General features: G+C 39.7%; 1 protein-coding gene across 2 annotated transcripts in view; it reads left to right on the top strand.

Moving 5' to 3' along the window:
• The window catches only part of fndc3ba (fibronectin type III domain containing 3Ba), a 122,130-nt gene that overhangs the window by 94,242 nt on the left and 4,815 nt on the right, over positions 1-23,073 (top strand). For both annotated transcript variants that reach the window (XM_088087695.1, XM_042500169.2), the window contains exons 17-26: positions 444-515; positions 3,374-3,492; positions 3,784-3,889; positions 5,518-5,690; positions 6,190-6,303; positions 6,687-6,836; positions 8,957-9,237; positions 12,889-13,113; positions 19,575-19,741; positions 21,476-21,603. In XM_088087695.1, the coding sequence (XP_087943821.1) occupies positions 444-515; positions 3,374-3,492; positions 3,784-3,889; positions 5,518-5,690; positions 6,190-6,303; positions 6,687-6,836; positions 8,957-9,237; positions 12,889-13,113; positions 19,575-19,741; positions 21,476-21,603 (1,535 nt within the window). The remainder of the gene's footprint in view (positions 1-443; positions 516-3,373; positions 3,493-3,783; positions 3,890-5,517; positions 5,691-6,189; positions 6,304-6,686; positions 6,837-8,956; positions 9,238-12,888; positions 13,114-19,574; positions 19,742-21,475; positions 21,604-23,073) is intronic.

Raw genomic sequence — 23,073 nt, 5'->3', positions numbered from 1 at the left:
CCTCTAATCTCAGACTAAATTTCCCCGGATAGCATATTGTTTTATTGTCACCATCACAACATCTGAAAAGTTTCTTTTTAAAAGTCTATATACAGACAAATGCAGAATAATAGAACACTTTCTAAGCGGCTCCCTTGTTAGTGAAACATTTGGTAGCAGTTTGCAAACGGCGCTCTTAGAGAATAATCATTTTGTTAGGCTGAAAGACAATCTGCCACAGCCCCCTGAGAGTTTATGAGTTTTTGTGCAATGTCTTCAGGATTGATGAGAATGCTAAATGTTTTGAAAGTTTCAACTGATGACTTTTGTGTTTGTGTTCTGACATTTTTACATAGAGATGTGCAGATGAATTTGAGATTTTTTAAAAAATGTGTTCTCCAGCTCATAATTTTTATGCATAATGCTGACTCAAAACTTAAATGAGTCCATGTTATGCTCCACAGATCCTCCCCAGGACAACGGAGGCTCAGAGGCTCTTACGTACCTGCTAGAGATCTCAGAGGGATGCTCCGAAGGTACGTCTTGCTTCTATCGGTCCATCCATCCATGCCACACATTCATCTAATTTGAGTGCTTTTTCAGTCCATCATCTTATCAAACAAAGCTCAAAATGTACCATCCATCTTCTCTCCCCTGTGCTCATTCTCTGTTTGAATCCATTTCTTTCACTTACTCTCCTAAGAATGATAACGGCCATAATTCAGTCTTTGTTAGCATCAATTGAACGCACAGAACTATTCAGATTTCTGCAGATCTGCAGTCCAGGAAAAGAGCACCCAATGTTCTCTTTAGCAGGGAGAGAAAAGAGGTATAATTTGTTTTCATTTGTTCATTTGTTTTTCTGTATTCAGTCAATCTCATCAAAGAAAGACAAATTAGTTGCTTGATGGAGAACTGTTTAGAATACCAGAGTCAAGGCATTTTTAAACTTATAGCTCATAATCACAGATAGCAAATTCACCTCAGAGGACTTCTCTATAGCATGTGATGTCCTTTACGTCCCTCACTGGAGAACAGAAGAGTAGAACATCAAATGCTAGTGTTCTTCTTTTATTGGTAGTGAAAGAGGATCAACAGCTGCACATATCCAGCTACCAGTCCAATGGGTTGGTCCAAGTTGGCTAAATTGATGTAACTGGTTGATGCAGCCAGTGGCTTGTCTGCAACTCAGATTTACTCTGTGCTTTTCAGTCAGTATGACTGAATATGACATGATTTATCTAAACTGCTGCAGCTGTGCTTTTATTAGATCAATTGTTTGCTGCTAAGAATCTTAACTCACAATGGCCTGGAAAACCTGGTATGGCTTCAGATGTATTTTTTCTATAGCATTTAGTATACAAAACTCATTAAGAAATAATACAACTTGAATCCTTCAGTTCAAAAACCTCATCTGCTTCATCAGGCCTATTTAGATGTCATTTGATCAGATTTTATTAATAGTAAACAAACAGGCCACCCACTGTCATCAGTTTCTAAATCTTATGTTCTTCATTGGTGCAGGGAAGTAAATGACACAACCTTTGAAGCTGTAAGAAGAGCATACACAAAACAAAATATGCATAAATATCTCAGGGAATTAACCTAAGTTGTTTAAGCTTTCACAGAACTTATATGTTCATGTTGATTATATTGCTGACCTTGAAAAATAGGTTTTCAGCACTGTTTACATTAAACATTAGAGATACCTTCCACAGTTATTTCTTACCCATAATACCCCTGTTTACTGATCTGTATGCCTCATTCCCACTGCACAAAAAACCCCCACTAACATTTGCTAACAGCTGGCTTTTTAGTGCAGTGTGAATGCGTACAATCAGCATTCACGCCCAGGTCAAATGACTGTCCAATAGACACAGGTATGTATCGCCTTTATCAACATCGATGGGAACACAACATGTTAATTTCAGCTCCTTCAACGGCAAATGGAATGATGTGCCAACCACTAATTACAGTCCGTGTTCACCGAAGCAGCTCAAATATCGATCCAAAATCGTCTGCACTGAGTTTGAAAAAAAGAGACTGAAAAAGTAAAAGATAAATAAAGAGAAGTAATCATTTTAAAATTTTCAAAGACCTCTGTTACTGCTGCTGTCAAATGTTTACCTGTTTCTCAGCCTGACCATGATGTCATATAGACACCAAAACAACCCACACAAACAGAAAACGTGTGCATGTATTATTTTGAAGGTAAAAGGGGACATGTCTCCATCTTTTTTTTCCTTTTCTGTGCCCTTTTCACCTTCTTGCCATTCATTAAGTTGCACCAGTGTTGAACTCTCAAGATGTCCCTGACTCATGGCAATGTGGTTGCTGTAATTTATGACAGTATTGAGTGTGCTTTGTGTGTGTAGCTGCACTGCTCTGAAACAGATGTTTTGGTAAACTCAAATGAATGAATACTGTTTTTTGATGTGCAGAGCATGACCGTTAACCTCAACTCCACTTAAAGGGTTAGTTTAGATCTTTTGAAGTGGGGATGTATGAGGTATCATCCTTACTCATTATATTATAGTATACAATGTGGAAGAAAGGGTCCACAAAGGGAACATTAAAAGTGTTGAAAGATCAGGACAGCCTCAAGCTCGTCAGGTCGAGCTTGAGCCCCCCCCCCCATTGTAATCTGTCCAATCTCATAGCAAAGCATTTATGAATTAGCATGTAGTAGTGTATTATTTTCATATAAATGCCCAAAAGTGACAATCCATTTAAAAACAAAGACTGTCTGCCATTCAGAACATGGAAGTTGCCTCTCTACCACTGCCTCAAATGGTTAGATCATTTGTGTTATTGTGTGACTTTGGTGAATTTGAACTAACCCTTTAAAACACACAATTACACAAACTACCAAACCAATTTAGGCAGCTGTGGACCAGCAAATCTTATGTTTTGTGAGGTAAATTTACTGTTTTTGTCAATGGAGTCTGGTTGCTTTAAATAGGGCATAGATGGATTAAAAACATTTTCAGCTCTCCTTTAAAAGCTGTGTGACAGCAAGGTTAAGTGGTAAAAATATCCTAAATATAGTGAACAGAAATATTTTTTTTAGGCATAGTCTTATCTTCCTTGGCAAAATTCCTGCTTCATCAAACTGGGAGTGGATGCATTACATAACCATATATGCCCCTCCTGCTGCAAAATTGCTTTTGGTGCTTTGTTGTAAACAGAACCTATATACGCATAATCAGAGTGCTGCTTTTCAGGTGGAATAATACATTTCCAGTCCTACACAATACATCAACAGAACTATAACAGCAACACAAAGAGTTGTGCAGTTATTAATTAGGTTAAGGGGGGTTTGTTTCTGGGAAAATTATTAGATGTGTGATCAGTTGTGTAATTGTGGGCTTTTTTTGTGCATGTCTGTGTGTAGCGAGCCAGTGGGAGGTAGCGTACAGTGGTCCAGCAACAGAATGTGTGTGTGAGCGCCTGACACCTGGGACCTTCTACCGCCTACGTGTGTGTAGCATCACCACCGGAGGACACAGCCCTGTAAGACACAAACACACTCATGCATGCAAAAAACAACTTCAGAGTGGTAACCTGGTAAATTTTGAATTTTTGAACAGTTCTTGAGTTAGGAGTGGGGTCGCGGTGATGCATCAGTTTTGTTCATGTAGAAAAAATGCAGGGAAATCTCCCAGCTGTACACAGATAATCAACAAAATGGGATTAAATTTCTGGTGATATTAGTGTTATAGGGAGGTTATTGTTCAAACTGATCTGTAACTGAAGTTTCTTTTCTTTTCTTTCGATTTCCTGTGTTCATCACCACTCCTGAAGTGCACTGTTAGTGTTCCGGTCCGAACATTAAGCGTCCCACCAGGCCGCTGCCAGCCACCAAGGATTGTGGGTAAAGCCAAACACAAGGAAGTGCAGTTAGAATGGGGTGAGTGCAGACACACACGTACACTGTGTTTAGTTTCATTTACTAGAATGTATTTTAATTATCTTACCTAAGGCAGCTAAATCACCCACCGGCTGCTTAATATGTTTCCCTGGCCAACTCTAATGTAACCTTAGTCAACCATGTTTCAGCCTAATTGAGCCCTAATTTAGCCCATTAAATGCCTAACCTAGCTTCATATCTGACTTAACTCTCCCTAATGTCAGCCCATTATTGCAGATTAGTGCTGTTATCTGTTGGCAGGCAAAAATCTCCCAGCCTGAAACGCAGAGGAAGTTCTTGTTTTAACCAGTTTAATACAGCTGGCTGCAGCCCTAATCAGCTCACATTCAGGCAGCGTTGCTGCAATTACTGGCTCGAGCTGAAGGTCAGACATAATGTATTGGAGGGTTTTCCCCACTCTCTCCGTCATTTATTACTTTCACTATGCTGTATCCAAAGTGAAACAGCTGGTGGAAGAAAGAATCCCTTTGGAGGGGATTGCAAATTGCACCCGGTGAACACATCTAAAATTAAACATTAAAAAAACTTTAATGTTTTTGGTTCTCTTAAATTGTCTCCCTGAATATAGGTATATTTTTATCAAATAAAAATATACCTACCCTGAATCAACCCCTTCTGAAAAAGCCCAGTCTGCTCTGATTGGTTCTTGGGTCTTTGTCCTCATAGCTGAGGGAATGACTGTAATGGCACAGTAGTGGCATTTTCTATATTTATAGAAGGTTTCATGGTCCATGTTTACTTCCTGTCAGTTGATGTCATTCAGATACACTCCAAAAAAACATCAAACAGAAAATACAAAGGGACCCAATTAGAATGTGTATGTCAAAAACACTCTATATAGTTATGTTGTGACATCACAACTAGGGGTGCACGATATTTCATTTTTGCCGATATCTGATATTTTACAACTTATTTTAGCCGATTGCGGATGTCGATACTGAGATATGTTGATCCACCAAATTGCAGAGAACATCAAGTCTCTCCTGTAGTGGAATTAAATTATTATGCCTTCTCTTATCATGATGGCCCACTGATGGCAGATGCAGACAAATCATTCAATGCTATTCAAAATGTACACACTCACTGGGCATAACAATATAACTACTTTAACCTAGGTTACATGTAAAACATGCCATTTATTGCTATGTAACACATTTTCAAACAAAACAATAATCAAAACCAAGGCAAATTTGACCACTTTGAACTAATTAAACTTGCACAATTAAAGCATCATCTTGTCAGCCTGTCGACTTGGTAGAAAAGTTCATTTTGGGCCCGATGCTGATATTTCATTTTAAAGCCAGTATCTGCCAGTACCAGTGACGCTCTAATATTATTGTGCATCCCTAATATCACAACTTTATGGAAACCCCTGCGGCTTGTTTAAAGGTACAGTTTCTGAAGACAGACTTTGTGCATTTCTCTGTAGATTAAGCATTTTAAACCTTTCACATTATTTATGAAACACTATACTTGCTTTGTATTTAAACAAAGACATGGAAATCAGACCTTTGAAGTTAACATGGTATAAAAGACTTGTATCATTTGTGTCTATTCCATCACACATGGTCGTATTCAAAACAATTGCTCTCTCTTTGTCCCTTTAGACCCTCCTGTCTCTGAGGGGGTGTGTGAGGAGTGCGTGTTCAGTTTGGAGATGAGTGAGGGGGACACCAAGCCAGCAGAGGTCTACCATGGGTCGGAGCTGCAATGCACTGTTGGTAGTCTCCTGCCTGGTGCCACGTACAGCTTCCAGCTGCGAGCTGCCAACGAGGCTGGGGTAAGAAATTCACATGCACACGCAGCAAGAATACCAACAATAAGAAGAGGAACAGGAAAAAGAAAAACCCATCAAAATGCATCAAGGCATGAAATTCTTTGTATAGTGGCTCTTGTGGTCGTGAAATCTACTCAGCACTCCGAGTACATGAACTGTGATGATTATCAATACGATACAAATATTAAAAAAAAACCTTCCACTCATTAAAAATTGTTGTATTGTACACACAGAGACACAAGGTCTTTATTTATTAGGTCAGAGTGTCCCAGACAGACTAACAGCAGCGTTGTTTGGATGTTCCACATCTGCTTTGCTCCATCATCCACACAATCAAGAGGGAACACTCAGCACTCAGACTGGCTGATCAAACGCAGACACAACACAGCACACACACATTTAAAAACAGGTGTAACATGCAAAAAACAAAACAAAAAAACTACATTTATCTGCTTGTGTAATATGTCTAACTGTGAGTGTGCTGTCTCTTTTGGTCTCATAGTTCGGAGCGTACTCTGAGCCAACAGAAGTGACAACTGCAGCGGGCCCTCCTGGCCAGTGTGGGGCGCCACTCATCACTCTTACCAATAACACCTGCGTAACACTCAACTGGGAGGTGAGACAATTGGACTTAGTGTATATATTAAAGGAAAAAACAGGTTTTATGAGTAAAGAAAGCACAGGACAGAGAGACAGAGGGGGCACATGTCTCTAGTCTATCTAAAGAAGCCCAAACTCCCTCTTACTGCTTGTACTGACCCAAAATGCTGCTGTTATAAATGTGTTTGCCTGGGCTATTTAGGACAAGACACCCAGGAGACTGTGTTGTTCATTGCATTCCATCTTGTCCCGGATGATCCAAATTGAAAGAAAGTCCCTCATTTCTTTTCAGCCTGCTTTTTTGCTGCACTTTATTTTTCTTGATATATGGCAGTATCTTTTAAATTTCAAATCCCCATTTGTTTTCCTGAGCTGAGTGTGTGTCTCTGTGTACTGCAGAGTCCCGAGGGTTCGGGTACGGACATCTCCGAGTATCGTTTGGAGTGGGCGAGGGAAGACGAACCCATGGAGCTCATCTACTGTGGAGCTGCTACACAGTGTGAGCTGTCTGACCTGACGCCTGCCACAGATTTCTGCTGCAGGCTACAGGTAAGACACACATACACAAACATACACTCTGAACATACATGAGCACTCACACAAGGGCATGGGTTTTGTTGGGGGGGGGGCATGCATATTAATCAGGATGTTTGTAGTTCCTCTGATAGAAAAGTTTTAGCCCTTTTACATAGAGATCACGCTATAGGGCTGCCACAAAATCCCTTTCTTTATGCTGCTTTTGCATTTTTACACAGAACCAAATGACAGCGGGCTCATGCTGCTGCAGTGTGTGATTTTAGACAGTATGCAGCATTGCAGAATCAAAAGAGGCGTGACAGGTGTGACAGGCGTGACATGTAACACAACAGTGTTGGCCTCTAGTGTGACATTAACAGGGTTCCCACGGTCATGGAAAACCTTGAAAAGTCTTGGAGCTTCACAATAACATTTTCCAGGCCTGGAAAAATCATGGAAGTAGTAAACCTCATTTAAAGTTTTGGAAAAATGATGTAATTTTGTTCTGTGTAATGAAATTGTTAAAGTCGATTTCCGTGAAAATACCCTATATATTTGGTTTATTTTTTCCCAATGTTTTGCTGTGCCAGCTAGCTGAAATTCTGTTTAAATAAAGTTTGAATCTGATATGTTTGGAAAAACGCCAGGCGAGTGGGGCAAGATTTTTTAAAACTGTTATTATGGGTCCTTCAAAAGTCATTGAAAAGTTTTAAAATATTGACACAGATAAATGCACAAACATACACATGAACATAGATGCAGGCATGACAGAGCCTCAGTCAGGATCCATACAGACAAACAGCTGCATGCAAAGGTCAGCCAGAGGAGCCTCAAAAACTAGAAACACACACAAAGAGACAGAGACCAATGAAAGGTTGATAATTCTATAATTCAGTCTTCAGTTTGTGTTCTGACTCTTAATGTGGTGCATAAAGAAGTGATCTTTTTCAGTATTTGTCCAACCCCCCCCCCCCGCCTTGATGAACCCTCTTAAGCCATAATTACAATAACAGCATCGTTTATGGCTCACTCCTTTCCTTATGTTCTAATCAGTGTGTGATTTGTTTTTGTGAATAGTGCACATGTTCATGTATGTAACAACAGGATGTGCCTCTTAAGAGGACTTGCAGCAACAAACTGCACAACAGACACTGACTTGGTTGAACTCTGTGATTCTTTGTGTCCTGTACCCATATAAATCAGTGCAGGTTCTACTGTTGTACCTTCACTTCAGAGCTGCATCGCTTGACGTACACTTGTTTTATAAAAACACTTGAAATAGCCAGACACAAGGAAAATAAGTTTAAAAAATCCTCACATTTCTTTTTGTTTTCTTGTTAAAACATATATGACACATGTAGATAAATCTGAAATACTACTAATATATAACTTTTCTTGTCAGACCCTCTAAGTATGAAGATAATTTACAGCCAAAATCAATACTTTTCTTTCAGTACACATCATAGACTGCAAATCACGCTCTCCCATCAGGTTAATGTTGGGATGTTTTTGGAAAACAGTTCATTTTTCACTATAAAAAGTGCTCCTTATGAGAACTATATATATATATATATATATATATATATATATATATTTTTTTTTTTACTATAACAATAAATCCATTGCTCCTTGTATACAGTTGTTTGTCTTTCCGACCACTTTTAACAGCCACCAAGGGCACTCTTTGTTTGCAAATTTAAGGTTTAAGCTTACAGAATCTAGCAGATGTATTTTTTAAAAAGCTGTTATATTTTGTCCTGGTGTCCTTCTTGCTGAATTTTTTCTGAGGCAATGAAGCAGACTATTAAAAGTCACAAGCGACTGAAGGGCGTTTAATAGAGACTACTTGAGGTGAATATAAATGTGTCACACATAACAAGAAATAGACAACTGTTCTTTCACAACGAATTTGAATTCACCTCCCTCTGCTGATTTTCTGGTCTTGTTCAATTCTTCATGTCTCTTTCTTTGCTCTGTTTAACTTTGTCTGTGCCAATCTTTCTCCTGCCAAGTCATTTCACCTTTGTCTCCCTCTCTTTTCAACCTGTGATTAACCTTCATCTGTCCGTCTTCTTTTCTGTCCTCAAATTTCCCCAGCCTTTCCCTCATTGCCACCAAATCTCACTCTCTTTGTGTTTTTGTGTCCATCTCAGGCGGTGAATCAGGCCGGCGCTGGTCCTTACAGCGAGCAGGTGAGTTTCCGGACCCCGGCAACAAATCCCGACCCGGTCTCGTCCCTCACCCTACTGGACCTCCCAACCTCGTCAGAGTCAGGTCACTCCCCATCTACCTGCCTCCTCCTGAAGTGGGAGGAGCCAAACAGCAATGGGGCGGAGATCACCTCTTACGTCATCACCCTGGACGACCAAACCATCACCGTGGAATCAGGGACAAGTCACCTTGTCGCGGGCCTGCAGCCAGACAGCGAATACAGGTACTGGCATGACATAATAGACACCAGGGTTGATGTGAGGGGACATGTAAACTAATTTATTGAATAAAAAGTGGAATTTATGTTACTGTTAACTGATCTGAAACATTGTTCAATTCTGAACCAGTTTAAAATATTGAGTAATAAACCTACCTCATCAGGCAGTGTACTGTCTGTTTCATTAGCTTTTTATGCCACTACGCTGGAGATAGCTGAGGCCAGAGGCTTTATGTTTTCCGTTTCTGTACATGTCTGTCTGTATATCCGTTGCATTCTCGTGAATGCAATATCTCAAGAATTCCTTGAGAGAATTTCCCAAAATTTGGCATTAAAGTCCACTTGGACTAAACAATAACAATAAACTAACTAAATATTGGTAGTCAAAGGTCAAGGTCACTATAACTTCTTCTGTCTCATTCTTGTGAAGCCCAGAGAAACTTTTAAAAATATGGCACAAACGTTTACTTGGACTCAATAATGAACCTGTTCAAATTCGGTGTTCAAAGGTCAAGGTCACTGTGGCCTTGTGTCTGTCGTATTCTCATGAGAGCAACATATCAAAAAGGCCTTCAGGGAATTTTCTAAAATTTGACAGAAACATCCACCTGGACTAAAGAATGAACTAATAAAAATGTGGTGGTCAATGGTCAAGGTTATTTTGACTTCACAAAACATGTTTTTGGCCAAAGCCTAAGAATTCGTATGCTAATAATTACAAAATTACACAATTATATCAGAACAGCAATGTGATAATAGATGGAAGGTTTAGTGGCTTTTCTCTGAGTTTGTAAACATCCTAAGTTTTGATTGAAAATCAGTTTCAGCTCATGAAAATTGAGTGAATCCTTGAAACCAACACCTCCAACAACAACGCATGGCCTGTTCATAACATGTTGGCTGCAGCGGAAGTTTGTTACTTTATAAACAAACAGTATACATAAGCGAGGGGCAGCCTGTATGTTGTTTTCATGAGAAGTGATGTAAGACCCTGTTATATTTGTGCAACAGTACTTAGTGACCTGAATCACCAGCTACCAGTGTTATGCCTCTATAAGCAGTGATTACTTAAGTGTGTGTGTGTGTGTGTGTGTGTGTGTGTGTGTGTGTGTGTGTGTGTGTGTGTGTGTGTGTGTGTGTGTGTGTGTGTGTATGTGTGTGTGTGAGTGAGAGTTCTTTGAATTGAGGGGGTTAAAAAAGCAGAGGGTGTCCAAGGTAGGATGACGTGTGACGAAGCGCAGCGATCACACACCATTGTTTTCATTCTGAGGTTGTTTTTGTGCCGATGTCACTCTGCTCTCTTGCATAACGGCTGCCACTGAGGCAGAACAATGTGCGTGTATGCTCATGTACGTGTGTGTGTGCATGAGGGTCTGGCTGTGGGAGTGTTTGTGTGTGAAAATGATGGTCATTCTGGTTGTTATTTACAGCAATGGGGTGCTTCAGATAATACTATTCATATTTCATTTGCCGGTATAGCTTTGGGAAGGACCTACGTAGATGTTTGCTCTGTTGGAGTGGAGCTATGTGTGCTTTACTGTGGGTTTAAAATGTTTTACTTTTTTTAAATTGTGTTTAGACTTGAGGGTTTTTTCTTCTCCTCTGTTTATGCTTGGGAGAATCATCCTTGTAACAATAGTTGTATGTTTAGAAAAATAGTAACTTACATGTTTGGTTCAGTATAAGAAAAAATGAGATTTGATTTTAGAAATAATTGGTTCTGGATGATTGAACAAAGTCTGGAAATCCACAAACTAATCAATTTGAAAGAAATTGCATCTACACATAGCACCAAAAATAACAAAATACTAAGCTTGTCCGAAGATTTATTAGTAATACAGTCATGTAGTTATCAGAAAAGTAACGGTTGCATTAACTGTTGTTTCCATGGACAAAGTGAATAAACAAGGCAGCACAATAGCATAAAAATTAAATTTTCACACTTTTTTTTCAACTTACGTTTAGTTCTCATTCACATATTCTATACACTAAGAAGTCTGGAAAAGTATGGAATATTGAAATGGAAAACATGTAGGAACCCTATTTCTTCCATTAAAAGCTTCATAACCTTGAGGTGTCCAAAGATTGTGCAGAATGTTTTTAGTTTATAAAAGAAATGGCAGCAGAGATTTTTTTTACTAATTTCTTTTTTTTAATACAAGGTTTCCGCAGCCGTCCCTGTGCATTTTTGCTCAATACTGTCACGTTAATACTAAAAGCTATTTAAGTCTGCAGAGACACCTTAAGAGGATAATTGCCACAGTGATAATTCATGCACTAAAGCTGCAGTGCTAAGAAAGTGCACACTTAATTAAACAGGCAAGAAAACCACAAAATGTCAATTAGTGCCAACAAGTAATTACAGGAGAGAGTGCATTGCATGCTTGTACCCCAAATAGATGCATTTGCAGGAAGGTACAAATATGCACCTGCTTTCCCACTTGCAAGACAGACATATTTACATTTGGCTATGCATAATTAAGCTCAGCATGCCATGATTTACTCGGTAGGGCGTTCTGTGTTTTGCTTGGCAGGAGACATAAGTCCCCAAAAGTGTTACGCTTGTGCAGTGATCGCTGCTGTACCACCTTTTGTTCATTTCAGTTTTCACCATTTTGTGATCAAAAAAAGTACAGCCAAACCAGAACCGCATCTATTCTGAACCTTGATATGCAAATCCCTCCTGAGATCCTTTATCTGTCGTTCTCCTTCTTCTTTTCCATCTCTCATCATCTTTCATCTATATGCTTAATTACCCAGCAGATGGATGAATGTTGCCCTTTCTCATCAGTCCTCACACGGCTGCATGAATTATAATGAAAGGTTACAGTTACAGAGAATCAGCAATTAAATGTCAGACGGTAGATGCTCTCTACCCGAGGGCCTCTGATATGGATGCTAAGCAGCTGATCAGACATTGACAGAAAAAGGGTGTGAGATGGAGGGAGATTCCTAGAAGAAAGGCAGCAGGGGAGTTAAACAAAAAAACAAAAATTAATCTCTGCAAGTGCTTTTTAATTAGCAGCAGATTTGTGATTTGTTATATCGGTTTACAGTACAAAGTAAACACATAACACCAAGATTTTTCTTTTTTAATCACATTGTACAGAATCTCAAGATTGGCTTTTTGGAACATAAACTTTAATCAAGTTGGACAAAAAGAAAGAAATTACTTTCACTTGCTTTGAAAATAGACAGTTCCTTTCAGATACTAAATCTTGTAAAAACCTGGGCAGCAGTGATTGCTTTTTTCAACCATACGACTACACTGTAGATATATGGGGAAAAAAGTGGGCCAACAAGTCTGAACATGTTTAAGTCTCTCCCTGGAGAGTACACTGAATTGCAATGGGAGAATGGTAATGGACAAATGCATCACATCCAAGGTCAAAGCTAATTCACAAGGTCAGCCTCTTCACTGAAATAACTCCACCATTACATAACTAGATCTGCAAATACGCTGAGAACAAACAAGGTTACCCTGTATTTATGTACATGTTCTTTTGTCTTAGGTTAACCCTGAACATAACATACAGTACATGTTGCAGTAATACTGTTTCTAAAGACATTTTATCAAAAAATATGTCAAATATAAGTTTTTTATCTCACAGTATTCATTCTGTCACAAATCATAATCTGTCCCTCCCTGTCTTGCAGTGTACATATTCAGGCGGTGAATGCCATCGGCTCCAGTCCCTTGAGTCCACCATTGCTGGCGAGGACACGCCCCCTTCCTCCAGCCCCGCCCCCGCTGGAATGCTCGGCGGCTGGCCCTCAAAGCCTGAAGCTGAAGTGGGGCGAAAATGCCAGCAACACGCACACCCGTGCCTTGCTCGCTGATGACATGGTCTACACACTACAGATGGAGGACAAGAACCACAGGTGGAGTTCACACACACAAACACACACACACTAATCTATGCTGCTCTTAGGACAGCGCTTTGCCTTTTTTTAAAGCTGGCAACGGAGGTAGTAACATCGTCAAATTGAGGTTTATGTAAGAGGGACAACCAGCAGGACAGCGTCATGGTAGGAGCGGGTGTTACACTTTGATGGTGTGTGTACAACCCACCACAGGATATTCAAAAAGCAGCATTTAGCAGCTAACTCAAAGAAGGCAAAGGGCAACGGTAAATGTGTGCACATTGGTAATATAATGAGGTCAGTGAGCTCCTTACCCTCTGAGCAGACGATGAGATGTAACAGAGACAGCGAATGATTTTTATTGATATGTCATAGCTTTCTTAATGTGTCTAAAGAACTGCCATCGCATATGTTAGTTATCACACTAGAGGCAGATGCTGTTGTGTTAAACTTTTTACCTGTCACGTCTCTTTCCTTCCACAATGCCAGCATGCTGTCTAAAATCACACTGAAGCTGAATGATGCCACCGTTTTTTGGTTGTGTGTATGAAAGCAAAGGCGGCATAAAAAAGCGACTTTGTAGCAGAACTATAGCACAATCTCTGTGTGTAGAAAAGGGCGAATGTCTCCTGATTTAAACCCAATTGCATTAGTACATTTAAGAAAAAGTTTTGTTCACACTGAACAGTCACCATGCTTTGTTCTCTGATTTAAAGTCATCCACAGCAGCTTCTTTATACTCTACATCCTCAGCATTACTTCATCATATAAGTCTATACCAGCTTTGGACATTAAACGGCTGCATAGTGGATGATGGAGCGCCTTCTTCATGCTGCTTGCCCAACAGTGTTTAATACAATTCACAGCATGAGTTAAGCACCATGAGAACAAGCTGTACTTCCATTTTTGCGCCGTTGAATAATAAAAATCTATATCAAATCGCCTCTTGCTGACATTAAAGACAATCCAAACCCATAATATTATTTTTTTTGGTTTGGTTTTTTGGTCAAAAGAGGCACTGATAAATACTATGCATATGTCTGCAGAGACATGATTATTTGCTATTTCATACATGGAGCCTCAGCCATGACCAGTGATTGAAATTGCGTGAAGCAGTGTCTCAGCCATCCTGGGCACCACATTTCTCAGACTCTTTAAGCCAAAGCTAGTCAATACAGCTAAGCAGGATCCAGAAGGTCAATACGACACACAAACATGAGCAGCTTGAGAGGAGAGGAGGGAGCTTGCGTGCAAGAGTGCCTAGTTAGAAGGATGTGTGTAGCTCTTGCATGTGTGGATGGTTTTTTTTTCTTTTTCTGCAGTAACCAGATGTACCAGCAAGTAGTCACGTTGAACGCATCTGGAGCCAGCCGAGATACAGCTTCTAACAATCAAGCCTCTATCTAAGTGACTGGTCAGACAGGTGTGACAAAGAGAGGAACAGGCAGACAGAGAATTAGCAGACTGATTAAAGGGAAAGGGGCAAAACATGACTGCTGACTCTTAGAGCAAACCACACAATTAGAGGGTGGCAGAGACTTTTATACATCCTCACAGAAATAGCAAAGAGAGGGATGAACAAAGAAGGAATAAACTAAAAGCAATGAAGAGCCACTTTTATCTGCCCACCTGTTAGATCGCCTCCCTCCCTTCCTCCGTCGAGTCCTCTATCATTCTGGTTGGCTGGCTATCAGTGTTTGAATTAAGGCTTGGCTGGCATCAAGTTGGCGTTCAGGTACTTTGGCACCCCTGGTTTGGTTCAGAGTGCAGCAGGCAACAGATGGGGCCCAAGCCGGCCCTGTTAACCTCTCCGACGCACACAAACACACAAACACACAAACAAACAGAGGCATGCACGGAGGCACAAACAAACCCCCTGCCAGCAAAATGAAAACAGCTTTCACAGTTTAGAACGTTTTATTTACCCTTTTCTAATTGGCACAGTGATTAAAATGGGAGCATGTGTGTAATTCTATTTCTGTTTGGATGCGCTTCTATACATGTTTATTTGTGCATGCACTTTATCTGGATCTGGTGGTACTGAAAGAAGCAAACAGTTTTATGTTTATTTTAATGTTTAGTTGCAAAAGCGTGGGTTTTATCTATGGCAGGGAATGAGGCGAGAAGACCTTGGTGGATTTTTAGTATTCAGTCAGACAACACTTTCAGATTTATTCAGACAGTACTTCACATCACTTGGTTGGTATTAATAAAAGGAAATTTAACAAAATTAGATCATAATAATGATAATAATAATAATAATTATTATTATTATTACCTGTTACTTGAATGTTGATTTGTCTCATTCAATATTTCTTAAAGTACCTTACTAAAATGACTCATATTACTCTGCTTTGAACATAATTTCATTCTTTCCTCTTCATCACTGTCATTTCCTCCATGAGAAAACTGCCCATAATCTATAATTGACTGAATTGCTCCACAATGGTGATGTTTGATTCCTGACTCATTCAACCTAATTGACTTTTCTTAGAAATAACCACTTGTGGCTACCGGTGGTTGTTACAGGAGGTTTAGGTGTATTAGCAGCTGCATTAGTGGTGTGTGTGTGTATGTGTGTGTTGGTATCGCTGTGTGTGTGTGCAGAGGGTTATCAACAGATGAATGGACTGAGCTGGTTTACAGGGCTGCTCTTCCTGTGCCCCCCCTCTTCCCCCCTTTGCTTTCTCATCAGACTCTATTAGAATGAATTAGCAGGATGTTTTTTCATCGATGACATTGCCATGGCAACCAGATGCTTCATTGCTAATAATCATAATGCATTGGCGGAGACTGGAAGGGCATTTTGAGAAAAGACAAATCTTGAAATTGCTTTGTAAACAAACATATTGAATATCCAGCTACAATTTCTGCAAATACAATTTCAGATTTTGCCAATAAGGTCAATCAGTGTCGTTTTTAACCAAATGGCATTACTGTCTATTTATGTTTTTGACATTGGCTGTCCCCCAAGCCCTGTCTCTGAGTCGTGCTGTGTCTGTGTTATGTGTATGATTTCATTCATATTTCTTAATCTCAGTTTATTGTGAGACCTCTGGAGGACCTCTGGAGACATGTGCGCCCCTTTCGTAAATTTCATCCCTCCCACCTCAACTTTTACCCTCTTTGTTTTTCTCCCATTAACCCTGCTGTCTTTGTGGGTGTGTGAGATGATAAAAAAAGCTGTTTTCTCAGGTTCACAATGTTTGAATCCTATTTCTCTACTCTCCTCCCTTCTCTCTCTCCGTCTCTCTCCTCCCCACAGCTTTTTTTCTACTCTCTTATCTCCCTCTATGCAGACCTGTTGCTCATGTTGTGGCCTTCCTCGCTCATGGCTTTTTCATTTTCACTTGTTTTCTCCTGTCTGTTGTTGCCCTTTCAATGCTGTGTATGTTTGATTTTTCTCATTTCACTTTCTTCTCATCCCTGTTCACCAAATTGCCTTCTTCGGGAACGTATAGGCGCCATGGCAACATGTGCACTGCAGAGAAGGCTTAAGCCTTCTGACGATGTATTTTTGATAGAGTAGGTGAAAGAAATGGCACAGGGTTGAAAGTTTGGGTAGTTGCTTTCATTCAGAATTATCCATTCATACATTTATCACTATGTCAGTCCACCCTTTCGTCCATCTTCCATTCAGTTTTCTGTCTTTTAGCCTTTTCTTAAGGAATATGGGTTGAATTTAAAGAAAACATTTTTTCTTGCCTGCCTCCACACTGAATGAAAAAAGAAAATTCTGATAAATTGAAGTAATGGGGGTCCATGTTTAACAACAGCAAAACTATCAAAACATCCACAACTCTCACACAACTTGTGCGGCAAAATCCAAGTCTCATTTTTCCAGTCATGTGCTCAGTACTTCCCAAAGGCATACATTTCTAAAAGTAAAACTTATCTATGCTCCCTTTAAAGCCAGTGTTAACACCAGCAGCTCCTGTGTTAGACAAGGTTAAATGATCGTTTTTGTCAATGGACACTGGCATTGAAAGAAGCATATGTTTTTAATTCATCAAGAATTTTCTCCACTTTTGGATTCTCCGTTCACTGTGTAGGCATGTCCCGAAAATTAAGTTTTCTTCTCAAATTCAGTGTAACAAGGGGTGAGTTATTGATAAACAAATGGTCATTTGGTCAGTAAAAGTATCCCTTTCAGTTCAGCTCCTCATTTTTTCATCATCACAATATTGCCATTTTCTCTGAATTCATATCTAACCAAGTGCCATTCAGTTGTCTGTTCACCCCTCCATGCACCTCTATTCTCTATCTCTTCATCATTTGTATTCAGTGTATTTTTTCTTTATGTTCACCCAGCAAGCAATTCGGCCACTTAGAAAACAAGCTGTTTTTCTGTGTCTGTCTCTCTAATCCTAACCTCACCAATAAGTGGTCATGCATGCTACATCCATATAATGCAATAATTGAACAAATTTTAAGATTTAATCATTAATTACAAGTAGCTACATTAATTTTGGTCATAGCATTCTATTTCTAAATATTACCAATCAATTTGAAGTGGATAAAGTTATTAGTTATTGTTAGAAAGAAAAGAAAGAAACATGTTGGATGAACGAAACAGATTTCTTTGTTTTTTAATATTTGTTAAAAAAATGTTTTATATGAAAGAGAAAGCTTTCAAGATTCCACCTGCTTCAAGGACAAAGATGTTTGATAAAGTTTTGCCAAAACAAATGTTGTGTGTGTAATGAATCAGTGATACAGGCTCCTCGGGAAGCTCCTCATTGTGTTAGGAAATGAAGGACTGGTAGTTGCTGTGAATAAGTATCCAAAAAATGGATAGCAACAATCAGAACAATAAGACATCGTTGTGGTTAATTGGTCGGCTGTTTGGCTCCGGGCCGAGGATGCGGTTCATCTCATAAACTGTGGCCTGGTGATTGTGGGTGTGTGTGTTTACTGGCCATGCTCTGCTGAGCGTTAATTGTTTTGATGATGGAAACTTCTGATGATGGAAATGTAGATATATTTACTGTATATTTACAGCAAAATCTGTTATTTCTGATATTGTTAGAGTCAATATAGACTAAACAAAGGGAAACTCTGATACATGTAGCATTTACAGCACAACCACTGAACTAATTCCACCGCCGCTGGGTGTGTGTGGGTGTTAACTGTAAGTCATTGAGGCAAAGAATTAACAACATCATATATCAGCCGAGGAAATGCATCACATCTCTGTAGTGCGGCTACATAAAGAGCTCATCCGGAGTTATAGCCCACTACTAAACCATGACCTCTCTCATATTTTCTTCCCCCCTCACTCTCTCTCTTCTCTTTCCTCCTGCAGCAGATCCTCCATCATCGTCTCCGCACTTGTAATTACCAGTCACCCTGCTTCTTGTCTTCTGTTATTTCTCCTTTCCTTCATATCCTCTTCTGACTCTCCTCCTCCATCACTGCCTCCTATCTTCTAACTTGCCCCATCAACTTTGTCTTTCTCTCTCTAATCCCCTTCTCCAATACCCTCCCCAGCTCTGACTTAAACCGTATTGTGCTGAAAAGCTGATAGCGGAGATAAATAACCCCCTTTTCACCTCAAATTCCCATTTCTCCTATACTTGCTCATTTGCTCACTTATCATCTCTCCGTCATCCATCAATCTGTCCGTTTACTCAGCCAAAAACTTTTTTTGGTGCTAGTTTCCATCGGATTTGTGACTACAGCCTGTCAGTATTTGTCCTTTTGTGTTTATAAATCACTGCTATCTTTTTTTAAGATCGTTTAAGATCTCTTCCCGGTAGCGTTTTTGTGTCGTTTCAAGGTCTCAGCTACCTACTTCTCAAGACAGAGTAGGCTCTTTAAAGTAGCAACAAAACTCAGTGTTGTGCATTCAGAGCTGTTAATAAGCACAGTCAGCTGGTCATCCCTGCTGTGATGAGTCATTCAAAGTCCCAGAGAAATGCATCAGTCCACACCTGAATGCGGCCTCCAAAAGTAGTCTGGTGATTAGTGCAATCCATGTGCCGATTCATCATCCCTCACTGCTCTTATTGTTCAGCTTTTCTTTTATTGCTTTTTTTTAAAGATTTTTTGGGGGGCTTTTATTGCCTGGGGCATGCAGCAAAGGGCCGAGGCCAGATTCAAACCCGTGGCCGCTGCGGAGAGGACATAGCGTCTGTACATGGGGCGCTGCTCTATCCACTGAGCCGCTAGAAGCCCCTTTTTTCAGGTTTTCGAACTGTTTCTCTGTCACCACATCTCTCCCATCCTCTAATCTATTCATAGCGCCATCACTCCTTCCCCCTCACCTTCACCTCACTCTTCACCTTCTCCCTTATCTTGCTTTTTCTCCACAAACAGACACACACACACACACACCAAACACACACACACACACACACACACACACACACAGCCTCTCCCTTAATTTCTCCTTTACCCCTCATTCTTATTTACAGATTTCCCATTTAGATTTGTGATTTAGCGTCTCTTTATTCCTCTTCATTATGTCTTCTGTCCAGGTTTGTGACGATCTACCGCGGTCCCAGCCACACCTACAAGGTCCAGCGATTGACTGAGTCCAGCAGCTACAGCTTCAGAATACAGGCTATCAGTGACGCCGGGGAAGGTCCTTTCTCTGACACACACACTTTCTGCACCACCAAGTCTGTACCCCCTGCCCTCAAAGGTAAGCTGACTCAGGCAACGTGTGTGTTTGACTGTGTGTTGTCGCATGGGTGGTGTCACAGCAGCTAGTTTTAAATCCATCAGTAAGTTTGTGTGGAAAAGTCCTTTTTTGCTATTGCTAGCCCGTTTCAAAATATGAAAATCAAACAAAACTAACATTAGCTTTGTTGTTCAGTTAGCTTCACAACAGTACCACATGGCGGTTACGTGGTGTAAATATTACGTAGCATCCGCAGGTCACAAGAACAACCCCTTTTACTGTAGTGATCCATAATTCTCTAGTTATGTCATAGCTAATCTAAGTTTGAAATGTGCAACTGGCTGCAGCAGTTTAGGAGTTACACTGAATGGCCCCAAAGAGGTGATACACTTTCAGGACAAGAAAAGACAACACAGTTGTTTCAGTTTGGCTGTTAGAGATGACATGTTTACTGTTGCCTTGCTTGATTATTGCCTCCAGCGTGTGGTCTTTGCTGTAAACTGCAAGGCGGTTATTATAGCCACAATAATCACAGTTAAGAGAATCCTCTCAGGTGATATAACCGGAAAGTATTATGAGTGTGAGGCTGTGAATGTGCAGCACAGTATTGACATATCCATAAACAAGCAAATAACAGCCTCGGGGCTCAAAGTGTCTTCCATTGAAATGAATGCAGTACATGTGGGCTGTCTGATCGCTTCTCAGCAATCAGCTTTCATTCATAACAAGAGCCGAGACAATTAGATGAGTAGGTTACAGTTTAGTCAAATATACGCCATATTTAGCGACACAATTAATGTAATCAGATTTGTTGTTATGTTGTTGTTTCCAGCTGTGTAAAATGTCATTATCATCTGAGGATATTATTGCTTCACCAAACAATCATCAACACAGAAAAACAGAATTATTGCACATGAATAATCTATTCTCTTTGTTGTGGCCCAATAGTAGAAGAAATCACTAGAGGCCCGGTGATACAATATTATCACAATACTTAAGTCATGATGCAATATTATTGGCATTTTAAACACGCTGCAATATGCTAGTATTGCAGTAAACTATATTGATTTTTTTTAAGAAACTTTTATCATCTTTTAATTATGTCCTCAAAAGAAAATTGTATCTAACTTTTCTTACAAAATACAGATGTTAACAAAAGTTTCAGTCTTTTAAACTCACTTCAGCAAAATGTTTCCAGTGGACTCAAAAAAACAACAAAAATTGATTATATTATTCAAGTGGGCTACCAAATGTCTTAGTTGTATTCATGATATTAATAGTTTTAGTAATATAATTCAATAATGAAATAAATTATTAATTTTTAATATGATAAAAAAAATCTATACTTGCTGCTCCTGTTACAATACAACCTCACAAAAAATATCACAAAACTATGCTATATCTTTTTTTTCCCTCCCCCCAAACATCCAGGATGATATGCAGTACACAAACGGTTAGTCTAAACAGCCAATAACAATACAATGACTGATATAAATCATGTCTGTCCTAGATGGATGCTGCTATTAATTAAAAAGCGAGTTCAAAATAAATGTTATTTGGCCTTCCAAGTTCATTCTCTCAATAGCAAAGTGTATTTTCATTTGAGGAGAGAAAGCACCTCATCTTTCTCTGGGAAAATTGACTTTAATTTTAGCAGATCCAATCCAGATATTGCAAATATTTGTAAATATTTTCTATTTTTTGTAACTATGGAATGTGATTAAATCATCTTTTTTATTATATTTCATCCAACAGCTCCCAGAGTGCACCAGCTGGAGGGCAACACGTGTGAGATCACATGGGAGACTATCCCACCAATGAGAGGAGATCCTGTCAGCTACGTTCTCCAGGTGCTGGTGGGACGAGAGTCAGAATACAAACAGGTTTGTCTCATCCACACCCACACGCACACACACACACACACGCAGGTCATTTGAGGATATTGTTGTAGAGAGCTCCTGTGTCTCTGACGCTGCGCTTCAATGATTTGGTTCATTTTTGGAGGTGTGTATGACTACCAGGGGGATATTTTCTTATCTCCCTGAGGAGCAGGAAAATTTAATTTTTCCACACACCTCGACACTAATTTACACATTGAGGAATGAAACACACACACACAGAAACACTCCCTTTCTCACACACAATATGTCTTCTCCGCACTGAGAGATAGAGCACTCTGAAATTGAAGGTAACTCGCAGTGCCAGCAGCATGTATTGAATGGTATTGAACGATTTAATTAGAATAAAAACACAGAAACAGCTGAAAAAAAAAGATTTTGGCTGGACTTGGAAATTCAGGATTGGGTGGCTGGCAGTTGGAGCGATGAGCAGACTAGCAAAGTGCACACAAAGAGACAAAGAGATTTGTCTTCAGGGAGGTTTTAGTTTCTCCATTATTGAATTACTGAATGGTCTGAGGGAAGAACTGCTGACACTCACCAGCAGAAAAAACCGCAGCTGTGTGTATATGCGTCTGAGAATGTGTGCGATGTGTAATTGCTCATTTCATTGCTTGCACACACATCAGCTGTCAATACATATCTGTGATGCTGCTTTTCAGATGTTTGTATGTTTCCCTCACTGTATGTTTGTCCTTTTGTTATGTTAAATTTCTTTCATGAAGAAGAGAAAAAGGAAAGGCAAAGGCAAAAATTAATAATCAATATGAGTTTGCCTGATCCCTACCTACACACACACACACTTACGTCCCACCTGCTGCTCAAAAAATTGTGTCAGCTGTTCTCACATACAAAAAAAAAACACTTCACTGTCAGTGACAAGTCATTTTTGTTAATAAAACTTAATATTACAAATCAAAAATTTGCCTCAAGGGGCTTTGATATCTGAGCACCAAACCCACAATCCATTGACTCTCAATCTGAATAAGGAAGAAATTCCCCCAAAGAAATCGACAGATGTTCAGTAGATGTCATGTTTGAATAAGTGACAGGGATCAGATTGACAGAATGACAAAACCCTTTTTTTTTTTTTGGCTCAATATCCCCGGTTGTGTTTAGAAGCTTTATTGGTGATTTCTCACGATAAAAAGTGCTGCTACACTCCATTACAGTCATTCTTTAGCTGCAGTGACGGTGTAGAGAGGCAGAGATATGGAAGAACTGGAGACACTGAGCGATCAGAGCAGACGGGGCTTTTTCAGGAGGAGGGCACAGACAGTATGAGGAACATTAAGTATTTTTGACCGTTAAAGATGGTAAACAGTTTTATCAGAAACCTTAAATACAAGTATGAATGTTAAAAAGAGCAGAAAAAATTTCCCCTTAAGCGCATTTGATAAAGACTCATTCAAGATCCTCGAGAGGGGGTCTGACCTGTCAGTGCTTTATGACAAT

This window comes from Plectropomus leopardus, chromosome 14 (assembly GCF_026936395.1).
Source record: "Plectropomus leopardus strain MGB_pleo_1.0 chromosome 14, ASM2693639v1, whole genome shotgun sequence".
NCBI lineage: Eukaryota > Metazoa > Chordata > Actinopteri > Perciformes > Serranidae > Plectropomus > Plectropomus leopardus.
This window is presented reverse-complemented; position numbering and strand designations above follow the sequence as displayed.